At 45.4% G+C, this 12,998-nt stretch overlaps 5 protein-coding genes across 5 annotated transcripts; 4 read left to right on the forward strand and 1 right to left on the reverse strand.

Moving 5' to 3' along the window:
- Nucleotides 1-40: 40 nt before the first annotated feature.
- On the forward strand, nucleotides 41-661 carry PHALS_06070 (uncharacterized protein; the record flags this gene model as incomplete). The annotated part of the gene is made up of 1 exon (XM_024723420.1): nucleotides 41-661. One exon carries the CDS (start codon nucleotides 41-43, stop codon nucleotides 659-661), a length of 621 nt encoding a protein of 206 aa, XP_024574398.1.
- A 70-nt stretch (nucleotides 662-731) lies between these two features.
- PHALS_06071 (choline carnitine o) lies at nucleotides 732-2,810 on the forward strand (the record flags this gene model as incomplete). Its single annotated transcript, XM_024723421.1, has 1 exon — nucleotides 732-2,810. The coding sequence occupies one exon, from the start codon at nucleotides 732-734 to the stop codon at nucleotides 2,808-2,810; it is 2,079 nt and encodes a 692-aa protein (XP_024574399.1).
- A 407-nt stretch (nucleotides 2,811-3,217) lies between these two features.
- PHALS_06072 (3 5-cyclic nucleotide) lies at nucleotides 3,218-6,781 on the forward strand (the record flags this gene model as incomplete). The annotated part of the gene is made up of 2 exons (XM_024723422.1): nucleotides 3,218-6,203; nucleotides 6,267-6,781. 2 exons carry the CDS (start codon nucleotides 3,218-3,220, stop codon nucleotides 6,779-6,781), a joined length of 3,501 nt encoding a protein of 1,166 aa, XP_024574400.1.
- A 1,561-nt stretch (nucleotides 6,782-8,342) lies between these two features.
- PHALS_06073 (uncharacterized protein) lies at nucleotides 8,343-8,622 on the forward strand (the record flags this gene model as incomplete). The annotated part of the gene is made up of 2 exons (XM_024723423.1): nucleotides 8,343-8,466; nucleotides 8,537-8,622. 2 exons carry the CDS (start codon nucleotides 8,343-8,345, stop codon nucleotides 8,620-8,622), a joined length of 210 nt encoding a protein of 69 aa, XP_024574401.1.
- Nucleotides 8,623-9,016: 394 nt separating this feature from the next.
- Nucleotides 9,017-12,223, reverse strand: PHALS_06074 (plasma-membrane proton-efflux p-type atpase; the record flags this gene model as incomplete). The annotated part of the gene is made up of 1 exon (XM_024723424.1): nucleotides 9,017-12,223. The coding sequence occupies one exon, from the start codon at nucleotides 12,221-12,223 to the stop codon at nucleotides 9,017-9,019; it is 3,207 nt and encodes a 1,068-aa protein (XP_024574402.1).
- Nucleotides 12,224-12,998: the final 775 nt, after the last annotated feature.

Below are 12,998 nucleotides of genomic sequence, written 5' to 3' on the forward strand. Positions count from 1 at the left end.
TTCAAGAACGGAATGGATCATGATGCGTTTAGAAGAGACAATGACCATCTCGCGCTGTTTTCACCTCGATGTACGCTGGTTAGCATGCAGTGGCATTGCAGCGGATGAATTCGTAAATACCGTGCGACGTCGTGCCAAGCAAGCAGGTCTGGATCTACGCCGTGTTCCGGAATATTCCAGTGTCTCTCGTGTTCAGATTCATCCACTGATTGCTTCCGTTTTTCTCCCACTTCCTGTCCAAATCTCCGAATCGTTTGCTAATGTGATGACTGAATCTCTTGAATTTGTGTTGGATGACGAAAGGATTGCAGATAGAAGTGGAATCGGATACGGGCTTGGAATTGAACAGGAATCGACGTCAAGCAAAACGAAAACCCAAGTCCGCGGCCACCGCCGTTCACCGTCGGCCAATGCTCGCATGTTACTAGAGCGCTGGCAACAACGGGGCTATAAGCAATTTATCCATCGTCACGTCCATGTGTTTGTGCGATTGATCCACGATGGTCTCATCTGGATTCCTGGCTATGACTACAATTGCAGGGGAGACGGAGCTGCTAATGTGACTGCGGCCAACGAATTATTTCAAAAAGTCTGTCACACAATTGCATCGCAATGTGGTGAAAACTCTTGCAGTGACGAAGTAGAAGCATGTAGCCGTTAAGAAGCAAAAATACGATAGAGAATAAAGGAACACTAATTTTAAAAGATGGAGTTAAAAATCAGCTTGCAATATGAATGACGTAAGGTCGGGAGTCAGCAGCGACGTCTCAAGAAATCCGTCTACGTGGCATCCGCCTTCTGAATCAGACACAACTACCTTTCGCCACCAGACGTCGCTACCCAAGCTGCCAATTCCCGACTTGGAGGACACATGTCGACGCTTCTTGGCGTCTGTAGAAGCTCTTCAGACTATTGAAGAGCAGCACCAGACAAAGCAAAGTGTCGAGAGATTTTTAGCGACGGATGGCCCACGGCTGCACCAACAATTGCTTGACTATGACAAAGACAAACATTCGTATATTGAAGATTTTTGGTACGAAGCGTATCTGAATCACCGAAGTTCCGTCGTGCTTAATGTTAATCCATTCTTCGTTCTGGAAGACGACCCGACACCTTCACGCAACCACCAGCTTCCGCGTGCCGCGTCACTTGTACTAGGCGCCCTCAAATTCGTCAACGCAGTACGTCGCGGCACGCTTGAGCCCGATATGTGGCGTGGTAATATGGCGCTATGTATGCATCAGTACAAACGCCTTTTCGGCTGTGCGCGTGTTCCTTCTGCTGGCGCTGATAATGTTGAGGTAGACGAGCTATCAAAGCACATCGTCGTAATCTGTCGCAATCAGTTTTATTGGTTTGATGTTATCTGGGAGGACGGGGTTACGGCTATTACGGAGCGAGAATTACTCGCTAATCTCCAAGCAATTCACAAAGATGCGCTTAAGGCAAATGATGTTGACATTGCTTCCAGTGCAGTGGGCGTGCTCACAACAGAACGGCGCGCAAAGTGGGCTGCTCTGCGTACCAAGCTTCAGGCTCAGAACAAAGACACGCTGGCTGTTATAGATCGAGCACTTTTCCTCGTATGTTTAGACACCACATCACCTTCTGACGCAGCAGCTTTTGCCGCCACGGCGTTGCACGGAACCTACAATATTACCAAGGACGGTGTACAAACGGGCACGTGCATGAACCGATGGTATGACAAGCTGCAAATCATCGTGTGTGAAAATGGCGTGGCTGGCTGCAACTTTGAGCACGCCTTCGTCGATGGTCACACTGTGCTTCGCTTCGTATCAGATATGTTTACAGACACAATTATCCGCTTTGCACAGACAATCCGTGCCGGCAATTACGCCTTTTTAGAGGCGTCGTATCGCGCACCGCACTTAAGTCCGCCTGGCATGCTAAAATGCCCGCACGTACAGCCACACAAGCTCGAGTGGGAGCTTGATCGTGAGCTGCAGGAAGGCATCAAATATGCTGAAGCTCAGCTAACAGATTTAATGCTGCAGAATGAAGTAAAAGTGCTTGAATTTACGGCGTTTGGCAAATTATTCATCACCCAGCACAATATGAGCCCGGACGCGTTTGTGCAGATGGCTTTTGTGGCCGCATACTACTTTCAGTACGGCAATGCGCCGTGTATTTACGAGCCCGTATTGACCAAGCGCTTCTTGCACGGACGTACGGAAGCTGCACGTGCTATGACGATCGACGCATTAAAATTCGTCGAGACATTCTTTTCAGAAAAGACACCGCTTGAAAAGATAAGTTCGCTGCGTAAAGCAATCCTTGCACATGTTGCCAATGTACGGGACTGTGCTGCTGGCAAAGGCCCAGAACGCCACCTCTACGCTCTCGAATGTCTCTGGCAGCATGAGAAAGCAATTGACAGCAGTATACCCACTCCAGCATTGTTTGCAGATGATGCGTGGCGTAAGCTTAATCACTCGGTGCTGTCAACAAGTAACTGTGGCAATCCAAGTCTGCGGCTATTTGGCTTCGGTCCTGTCGTGCCTGATGGTTTTGGTATCGGTTATATCATCAAAGACGAGAGTATCCAATTTTGTGCTTCATCTCGACATCGTCAGACTGAGCGCTACCTCAAAAACCTTGAGTTGTATTTGCTTAGGGTGCAAGACCTTCTGATGCACGAAGAAGAAATTCTATTTCCTCATAGCACCGCCGCAAAGAAAACAAGTGCCCAGGCAACGTTTAAAGGCTACGGCTTCTTTGACGACGGCGTTCAGCCTACTGAAACCAAGGCGCTCGCATCTATCAGTGCTGTTGGCAAACCGATCCTGTAGTTGGAAAAGCAGACAGCAGAAATGTATTTTATCGTAGATTAAATGGACGTGATCATACATCAAACGCAAAAATATTGAATCTTGTGGCTCTCGTTAACTTGTGAGTTTTGTCAACTAAAAACACTACCTTCAGCTTTATCCACGATGGACTATATTGAGGCATAGGAGGTAAGATAAAGCCGGCAAAATCCTTGTATGTTCATAGTTCGTATTTGTAGCCAGCTACGAACATGTTGAATTTTATGGTAATTAGACGTTTTCAGAAGTTGAGTCGGTCCGTAATTGGAACGAGACATGAAACTCTTTGTGATAACTAGCTTGACTACATCAAAGTATCGTTAATTGCGTGTAACTACTCAAGCTACTTGGTGTTCACATTGGCAGTGAGTCGCGCAGCTTCGTCAACAATGTCGCGTTCGCATCGTCTGGAAAATGGTTCACCTCAGCATGAAATTGCAAAGGCATCCAATAGCACTGGGTCTCCAACTTTATCCTCTTGGTCAGGTGACAATAGTGGTAAAATTCGGCCAATGCCACCACAACGTAAGAGCGGTAAATTAAACTCGAAGAGGAATACACAGCTACACGACAGTCGCATTCATTTGGAACCACTGCGACCGCAGTCTGGAACATCAAGCGCTGATAGACGCACGAACGCGCACTTTTTGGTCAGTCCATCGTCTGGTCAAGTACACTGGGACTCGACTGTCTTGGAACCGGGCAGCACCATCTCTGAAAACATGGACAAATTGCAAAATGTGGACCGCAAGCTGCAATTTTACAAAACACTGGCAAATTTAAAGCTGCGAGATGGGACCTATTCGGAGCAGTCTCTGCAGAAAACACTCACTTCGCTGCTTTGTGCTGCAGCCACAGCTCTGGATGCCACAGCGGTTGTCTTATATTCCTTGTCGAGCGAGAAAGATCCAGTTGTGAAGGTTCAAGCTTGCTCAATTTCAGGTCCTGACATCGTAGGTTTTCAGACATCATTAGAGACGTTTGCGTTGCGTGGACTCGTCGAGCAGTTTGAATTTAACAACAAACAGACATCCACATGTAGTAATGAGCCTGTTGCCACATATGTTGCTTGTCTACGAAATCTTGGGACGTATGAAATCACTTGCGATGTCGATTTGGTATTGGGTTTGACGACGTCTAGTGTACTTGCTTGTGTATTACCCGATGAAGTTGGGCGTCCACGCTTTGTAATGGAGGCGAGAAGTATTCAAGACGGATTGCCATTCTCCAAAGAGTTTATGCATGCAGCACTGATTGCAGTCGAAAACATCGTGCATCCGTTCGAATTACGACGAGCACTTTCGCGAAATGCTTGCACTCATTCGGTGGTACAAGAAATGGTATGGTACGCATTAGACCCTTCTGACCATGTTTCTGCTGTGAGCCAAGACACGAGTAATAAAGACGAAGGGCTCATTCGAGATAAATTTGAGACCTCAGTGAGCCCGGAAGTGAAATGGATGTCTTCACTTGATACCAAACGTTTAGCTGCGCAAATTATGACAGCGGCACCGATGTTGTCGGGATTTTATCTTTTTGAACTGCTCAATGATAGCTACCAGTGCAAGCTTCTAGTTACTCACGAGATGGGCTTAGACTTGGATCGAAATCAATGCTTTTGTACAGAGATCGAATCTAACAAGCTTTTGTATCAAGAACTGGTAGAAGCTGCACGCTCACATAAATTTTTAAATCTCAGTGACAATGCAAGTTTGAATTCGGCTCTACAAATTGAGACCAACGGCAAGCACTTGCTGACCTTCTTACCTGTGCCGACTTGTCGAAGATCGGCAACCCTCTGCGGTATGCTTTGTCTTGTACCTAGCTCTGTTGAGGTGCTATGGGCAACGAATAAAGCTGATTTGACACTTGAATTGCAGCTTCAACCAATCTTGGCTGCGATAGCATTAACTTTGTCTAATAAGCAGCAATCGGATGATCTCATAGCATCGACACGACAAAAGCAACAATTGTTAGCACTGTGTCGCTCTCATTCGTTATTGGAATCAGTGCGAGACCCGTCTAGTCTCGTATCTTTAATCTGTGACCTCGGTAGTGTCGTTTTTCAGACAAATCACGTGACATTGTACGTATCAGACACAATCAAGCAAGAACTATGGAGTCTTAGCTCTTGGGGGAGTGTTAATGGATTAAGAATTCCGTATGGGCGTGGAATCGCTGGTCACGTTGCAGTAGCAAAGGAGCCCCTGATTATCCAGCGACCGTATGAAGATCCACGCTTTGATCGGTCTGTAGACGCAAAATTTGGCTTCAAAACTGAGTCGCTGATCACTCAGCCCATCTTGGATCGGGCTGGTGAGACAATTGGTGTGCTGCAAGCTATAAATTTTGGGCAATTTTCTGGTGTGAGTCCCTTTGTCGCATGCTACGATGATGAAGTGATGGCTAATTACCTGCAAACAGTGGCCCACGCACTACACATGAACTCTTCATTGATCATTTTTGCTAAGGTAAAGGCTGACCAGTGGGCAAAGCGTACTCTTCAAGAGTCAGTATATGATGATGTTGCGGCAAAGGATGAAAGCAATCATAATAGTTACCACCTTGAGACTGAGAGTGAAACTGGTTTAGATGCCAAACACGAAGTGGCAAGTGTACACTCACTACTGGGTATGAGTGGCTTCGATGAGGGCAAGTGCATCATTTATCGGGACAAATGGAGCACTTTTGCGTATGCTTGCTGGGCGCTTGGCCGCTTTATTTCGTCAAAACCTAGTGTCAAGGCTAGGATACAGCAACGCTCACAACTGGGACACGAACAATCCGAAAAAAGCATGGCAGAGTATGCCGAAAACAACATTCCAGCTCAGATCTTTCTTCGTCCGCGTATTCGTAGTCGCACAGCGTCAGTAGTTCGAGCTAGACGTACTCACTCACTGATCACGCGGTGGCATCGCATGACAATGGGACAAGAAGGATTTGGAAATGTGGAAGAGTTACTTCAGGATCATTTTGATCCTTTGACAAAGTCGATATCTGAGCTAGAAAACTATTCGTATCAACTTTTTGAAGCACTCGTGCTTATCAAAACGTTTCGTATCGATGTCGTCACTCTTCGGATGTTTATTGGTGAGCTTGCTAGCAGATACCGCGATGTGCCTTACCACAATTTCTACCACGGCTTTGATGTAGCGCTAGCCTCATATACACTTATGCGATCGCCTGAAGTGCTGTCTGTAATTAAGGAACTCGAGGCATTAAGTCTTTTAATCGCAGCATTAGGACATGATGCAGATCATCCGGGCAATGACAATCAGTTTGAGGTTGATTCGAGCTCTGATCTCGCACTCTGCTATAACGACATTTCTGTCCTTGAAAACCATCACGCAGCTACAACATTTGCTGCACTTAAAGGTATGTTGTCGAATCTTTGCTGTTCAGTACTATGTTTAACACACGATTTCTGGTGTTCGATAGTACCGGGTTGTGATATTCTCCAAAGTTTAAGCTCTAGCGCTCGCGCATCGGCACGTATGATCATTATTCGTAGTATTCTTGGGACTGACATGAAACATCACACAAAGTTGCTGTCGGAATTGACTGCTGTGAGCTCTATCCACGAGTTTGAAGCTGTACCTGAAGGTCGCCAACTCATGCTTACTATGATCATCCATGGTGCTGATCTACACTCAATCGGACGACCTTTATCACTAGCACTCAAGTGGGTTGAGCGCGTATGTACTGAATTTACACAACAGGCGACACGCTCGGCCGAATCAGGTCTCGATGTGTCTCCCCATTTGCTTAACTTGGAGGATGAAGCCACGCGATGTCGTCTCCAAATGAATTTTATTGACTACCTCGTCGCACCGTTATGGACTTCCATTAGTAACCTCATTCCAGCTGCCAAACATACTTTGGATAACCTGAAGCTCAATCGACTTTACTTTAGTGAGCAAGCTATGCTGCTTAATGCCAAACATTCTGGCTGAATAAATAAGTAGACGTCAGATTGTAATCAGAAAATATCTTAGTAGTAGAAGTAAAGTATTTGCAATACGTTTTGTAGTATGTTGAAATCAGTATATATTTATTGTGTTAAAAGACTAAGATTATCGCTAATATTGTGATATGAGTAGCAAATCTTTTATTTCGATATGGCGGGTATCGAAGCTAAGACACACATGACAGCTTTCCATCAGCGTTGGTATATTGCTCACTTTGAAGTAAATCGCAAACAGAGCAAGTCCTTTGTTCTTGTGCACCGAATCTTTTCACGTTTGGAGCAATGCATTAAATACAATACGGTATAATTGGACGAAATTGACATTACACTTGTAGAAGTCATAAGTACATACTTGATGGTATTCTTACAAGGCTGCTAGCCGGATTTATGGTAAAAGATTGTAAAGCGTATGTATACTGCGTCTGTCAAACTAGCATTGAGTTTAGATATATGTACTCTTTGAAAGCGGAGCGAGCCAGATAACTAGTATCTTCAAGGGCGGGGATGAAGCTAAACAAATTTCTGAGTATTTGTTAGCGTAGATTTTCTTAATCGAAGCTTCTTCTATGCAATTGCACACCCATTGCAGACGGTAACACTTGCAGTCAATCCCGCGATTGAGTCATGAAAAGGCTGAAATCTTTGGAGAATGAAACAAAAATGTTTGAGTCCCTTTTCCACGGGATAAACAAGCTCAAAAGCTCATTTCAATCTTAAGTTTCGATGGGATCCGGCAACTCCGGACATGGCAACGGTCACCATCTTTGTGAAACTATTACTAACATCCAACGAGTCTGAGAATGTCGATACTGAGCCATTCTTAAGCTGACCGTATTGATTACTCATTGCCAAACATTTGTGGAAATGTAGGGGAGTCAGCCGGCCAAGATGGCAATAATACAACACACATTTTGTTGGACTATTACACATATTATGTATTAATTCTTATATATTGATATTTAGCCAAACACCATCATATATTTTGCTTCGATAGCAGCAATTTGATATGCTGAAAAGTTTCATGGAGCTGTGGGTCCTGTAATGCTTGAGCTCAAAATGTTGCTGATGTCGCTTATATGATATGCCACAGGCATAGCAGTACTGGATACTGGGGAACACGACTTTTAAGTTGAGCAGCGTCAGATCTTGGGATCTCAGTCGGTGAAAGTTACAAATCATACCCTTCGTCAAATGCTATGTAAATTGTAACCATTCCGCTAACTCGAATTATATTTGGCAACGGCATGTCAAAATTGTAAGTATTGCCAGCGCAGTCCACCACATAGTGTATGGTTCCTTTCGTAGATTTCTGTGCTGTATGCAGGAAACAGATAAGTACGATGGTTGTCCTCTTTTGCACTATCTACGCAAAATCACCAACCAAATGCTGTCGTAAATGCACGTTGGCTTTCGTTGGACACATCACAGCGTAGTACGGGTATGTATACTAGATATAGACGATACAGCTAGTCAAGTGGTCTCAGCATTAGTTGCAATCGCAACATATTTCTGCACTTCGAGCAGCTGGTCGACGGAGGATTATCAGAATGATCTCGATGCTTGACCATCCAGGCGGTGGCATCTCTACCAGCTTTCCTTGGGTTACAACGATCTGCATCGTGCATCCTCAACGTCAAGATCGAGAGTTTGAGTATGGTACTGTACATGCAGGTACTTTTTGTGTGCGTGGAGCTTCATGACGGTCGCATCCATAGATCAAAGCCGTGGAGTTCTGTCGTAGCATGTGTGCGTGTGTACGATGGCTTTGCCATGCTTGTTGACGAAGCGATTAAGAGCATCTCAAACGAGTTACAAGCTAAGCAATAATCAGTTCCTAGACCGAGTCAGGTCAGAGCTTGATGTATTAGTCTCAGACACCAACACTTCATAGTGAGCTCTGGGCCGAAGAAGATTGGTGGATCAGCAACAGCTGCCTCTGCAGCATCCAAGACTGCGGCTTTCCATTTACAGTAGCAAGTCGTTTGACAGTTTTGATGTCTTTTGCCAAAATGCATTTCTCTTAGTTGTAGCGTAGGATCTGCACATAGCATTCGGGATCTCTCAAGTCATTTAACTTGCTAGTTACAAGATGCATGCAAAAAAAAGTTATCGAATTTTGTACATATTAGATCATCCTCGATATCTACAACAATCAATTATGAAGTGTGCACGATAGATTAACTGGCGCGCCAATTCATGCAGCAAATGTACGAACTCATGCTTAAACTGTACGGCTGGCGCGGATGGACCGCTGCGTATTCGTGACTGCAGAGTGCCTCATTGTTGGGTGACCCGCGTTAATGCGCTCTGTGAACGCCTTAGATTTGTAGATGTGTTTCGTCAAGATGTAATTTACCATGAACTTGATGAGGTCGAGCGGGAGATGCCAAATGATACACCAAAGCCACGCAATAAGTGTATAGCCACCGCCACAGCCAATCACGGCAATACGGTCAGTCGGGAAGCCACCAAAACCAATCCAACCGATCACCGAGGCAACCACTTGGGCGAAAACAAAGGCGATCAGCAACAAATTGCATGGTTTCTCGGCAAAGAACCAGTTGTTGCTACCTGCAGTTCGCGTCACAAAGATTAAAGCCTGACCGGAAATTGATACCTGAAGATACACCAGCGAACGCAGCACACCTTCCTTGCGCTGGCGGCCAGGGCCAACCATTTCATTGTCCCGCGTCCAAGTAGAATTCCAGTTGCTAAATCCCCATATATAAGTACAGAAGCTGACTTCGTTTGTAATGGGGACCTCGTCGTTGCCGATGAATCTCACACCTCTTCCACGCTGAGCAGCATTGAACACGTCGTAGTTACCTCCGTATGCTACACCACCAACGCCCAAAGTGTAGGCGTACACATATTGATTGTATGCAGTCTCGGCCGATGGCTCAGCATCATTTGGCAAATGGCTAAGGTGTACATCTGCAAGGTCTTCAAACAATTTCGAGCGCGACTCGTACTTTGCCTCGTATTGTCTCCAGTATGAGTTAATGGCGCCGTTACGGAATGCACCCACGTCAGGAACGCTGGCTGATTGCTTGACAGTCCCCGTCATTTCACCACATCCAGTGGAATTATTTTCCATCACGCAAGTTTGGTACTGGTCCTCAAAAAAATTGTAGCATTCGTCTTCCATGCAGTCCACACATAAATTCTCCACACCTGTGCTATCAAAACCGCTTGAGTTGTTAACGATTGCAAACAGCACAATTGTCGATAGCGTTAACCATAGACCGAATGCAATCGATGAGATAAACACCTCCTTAAGTTTCCACGAGTCTGGGAATGGAGAAGCCTTGACATTGTCCTTCGAAATAGTAAGGATCGTACCGTCATTCAGAATAGCCAAGATCACAACAAGAATCGGTGGGAAGTACCAATTCCACGCCACCGTCAAAATACCAAATGTGAATACGATACGCACCGTCATGGCAATTGAGTACATGGCATAATTTTTCATACGCAAGAAAATTTCACGACTCATTCGAATAGCCGTGATGATTACACTCAGACCGGGTGAGACAAGTACAATATCGGCAGCAGCTCGAGCAGCATCCGTAGCATCATCCACGGCAATACCAATGTCAGCTTGAGCTAGAGCCGGAGCGTCGTTCACACCATCACCCGTCATACCCACCACCTTGTCTAATGATTGCAGGTGCTTAACGATTTCAAATTTGTGCTCCGGGAAAACTTGGGCAAAACCATCTGTGTCATAGATCATCTGAGCTAGATTGAGTCCAGGAGGCGGCGCAGTGTTAAAGAATGATGTGTCAAGGATGTTGGTTGGCATTCCCAACTGACGGCACGTCTCCACAGCAATAGCCTTTTGGTCTCCCGTTACCATCTTCACTGCAACACCAAGAGCAATAGCCTTCTTCACCGTGTCTGCAGTATCATGACGAGGCGGGTCGAACAGTGGCAGAAGACCAATCATGTGCCACTCACATTCCTCGACCGGAACATCTCCACTGCGTGAGATACCAACTCCCAGACCACGGTAACCGCGCGAAGCAAACTCATTAATGCGTTCCTCAACCTCGCCACGCAACGTGTTAGCATTTATATCCATGTTCAATACAACTTGCGGGGCGCCTTTCACAGCCCGAAAGATTTCGCCCGTCCTGTTGTCCTTGACCTTCGCAATCGTGCGCTTTGTCGTTGGGTCGAATGGCGTGTAATGTAGTAGAGTGTACTCCTCCCATAACGTGTCCTTACCCGGATACGATTTGTGACACACAACGTCAATAGCTTCGTTATTCTCCAGACGTGCAGACAAGGCACCATACTTCAGAATGTCAGCAGCAGTGAAGTTGTTGTACGGAATTAAGTTGTCCATGTCGACAGAAAGTTGATTTAGCGTAAGTGTTCCTGTCTTGTCCGAGCACAAAATTTCCATTGAAGCCATCTCTTCAATACACGTGAGACGAGTTACAATAGCATTTTCTTTGGCAAGAGCTGAAGACCCAATCGCTAGTGTCACTGACAGGACCGTCGGCATAGCCACGGGAATACCACCCACGATCAGCACAAGAATGTTTGCTACACCGAGACATCCGTCTGTTTCGATTACACATGGGTTCTGCGATGATCGGCCAGCCATTTGCACCAGCAGCTCAACCACGCACCAGAATCCAATCGAAACCATACAAAAGTTACCGACAGTTGTTAGAACCATCTGCAGACGACCATGTGACTCAGCAGACGCAATTTTCTCAGCCGCGCGGCCCAGAAAGGTATCCGCTCCCGTGCTGGTCACAACTGCTTCAATTTCACCCTGTTTTACTACAGAACCTGAGTAGCCTTCGTCACCTTCGCCCTTTGACACCGGTAATGACTCGCCCGTCAGTGACGACTGATCCACTTTGATAACATCGCCCTCAAGAAATTTAAGATCAGCCGGAATTACGTCACCTAAACGCACACGCAGTACATCACCAGGTACTAACAAGTCGGCCGGAATATTTTTGATCTCGCCGTCTCGAAACACTTTTGCTTCGGGAGCTAACTGACCCATTAGTGCCGACACGGCATCGCCAGCCTGAATTTCCTCCACATATCCGATGCAAGCGTTCAGAATTAGTAAAAACAAAATCAGTGCAAAGTCAGGGTAGTCCAGTAGCACAATTGCAAGAATAGCAGCGATCTCCATAGCCCAAGACAAAGGATTCCACATAAAGCCCAAGAAAACAGTCAATTTGTTGACCTTTTCTTCTGGAAGCTTGTTCGGACCATATTCAGCCAATCGTTTCTCAGCTTCATGCGATGTCAATCCTTCTCGTGACGTCTTGAGTTTGTCCAATGCAGCATTAAGTGGCACTTGGGCCCATTGAATCTGGCCAACATCATTAATGTAGTGTTTGACATCATTGGGTGTCGCCAACGACATGTACGAATTGCCAGCAGAACTAGCCATGATACGGTGTTTTCAAGGTGTGGTGTGGTGGTCCAAGAGTCAGCGATAAATGGACCGTTACAATTTAAAGGCAACGTTCACAAGTCTGTAAAGGAAACGGACGACAATCGATTGCAAGTCGAACAATTGCAGAGTGACAATGACTCACTACCGCTGACTTTGAAGTTTGAGGTTTTTTATCGTATTACCTCATGTTGGTTTATTTGTGACTTACAAAATGTAGCAAATTGAGGTTAAGAAAGAAAACATGTGTGTTTAACACATATGCGACACATCTTATATCTTTCAGCTCAAGGGTTGTAAGGAGTCCTGGTAATGCGGTGGGAACTATATGTCATATCATCAATGATGAATCAACATTCTACTCGTAGAAGCTGTGCCCACACTTCATATCCAGATGCTCTGCTATTGTGTAAAAAATAGGACTGATGTATATATTCCAGAGATGTATTGTGGTTAGGGCATATTGATCTGCAGGATAGATTGGTGGGTTACGCCGATCGGTTAAATGTTCTCATAAGTACGCTAAGTAGGCTGTCTTTGTAAAGGCATTAAGTGATTTGATGGTAAGTCGGGTTGTAACACCAGCTTTCTGATGCAGTTTTACGTCAGAGAGAACGCAATCCTCATAATTTCTTGGCTTCTCAATCTTAGAAAATTGATGATTGTAAGAGCTGTACACTTTGAGGTTACGATCGTAGTGCAGTAATCTACTACAAAGGAGCTTGACATTATGAGCTAGAAAGTAAAAGGCGGGATAGCATATCTTGGAATC

The sequence above is a fragment of the Plasmopara halstedii genome, assembly GCF_900000015.1.
Source record: "Plasmopara halstedii genome assembly, contig: Scaffold_292, whole genome shotgun sequence".
In the NCBI taxonomy this organism is placed as follows: domain Eukaryota; phylum Oomycota; class Peronosporomycetes; order Peronosporales; family Peronosporaceae; genus Plasmopara; species Plasmopara halstedii.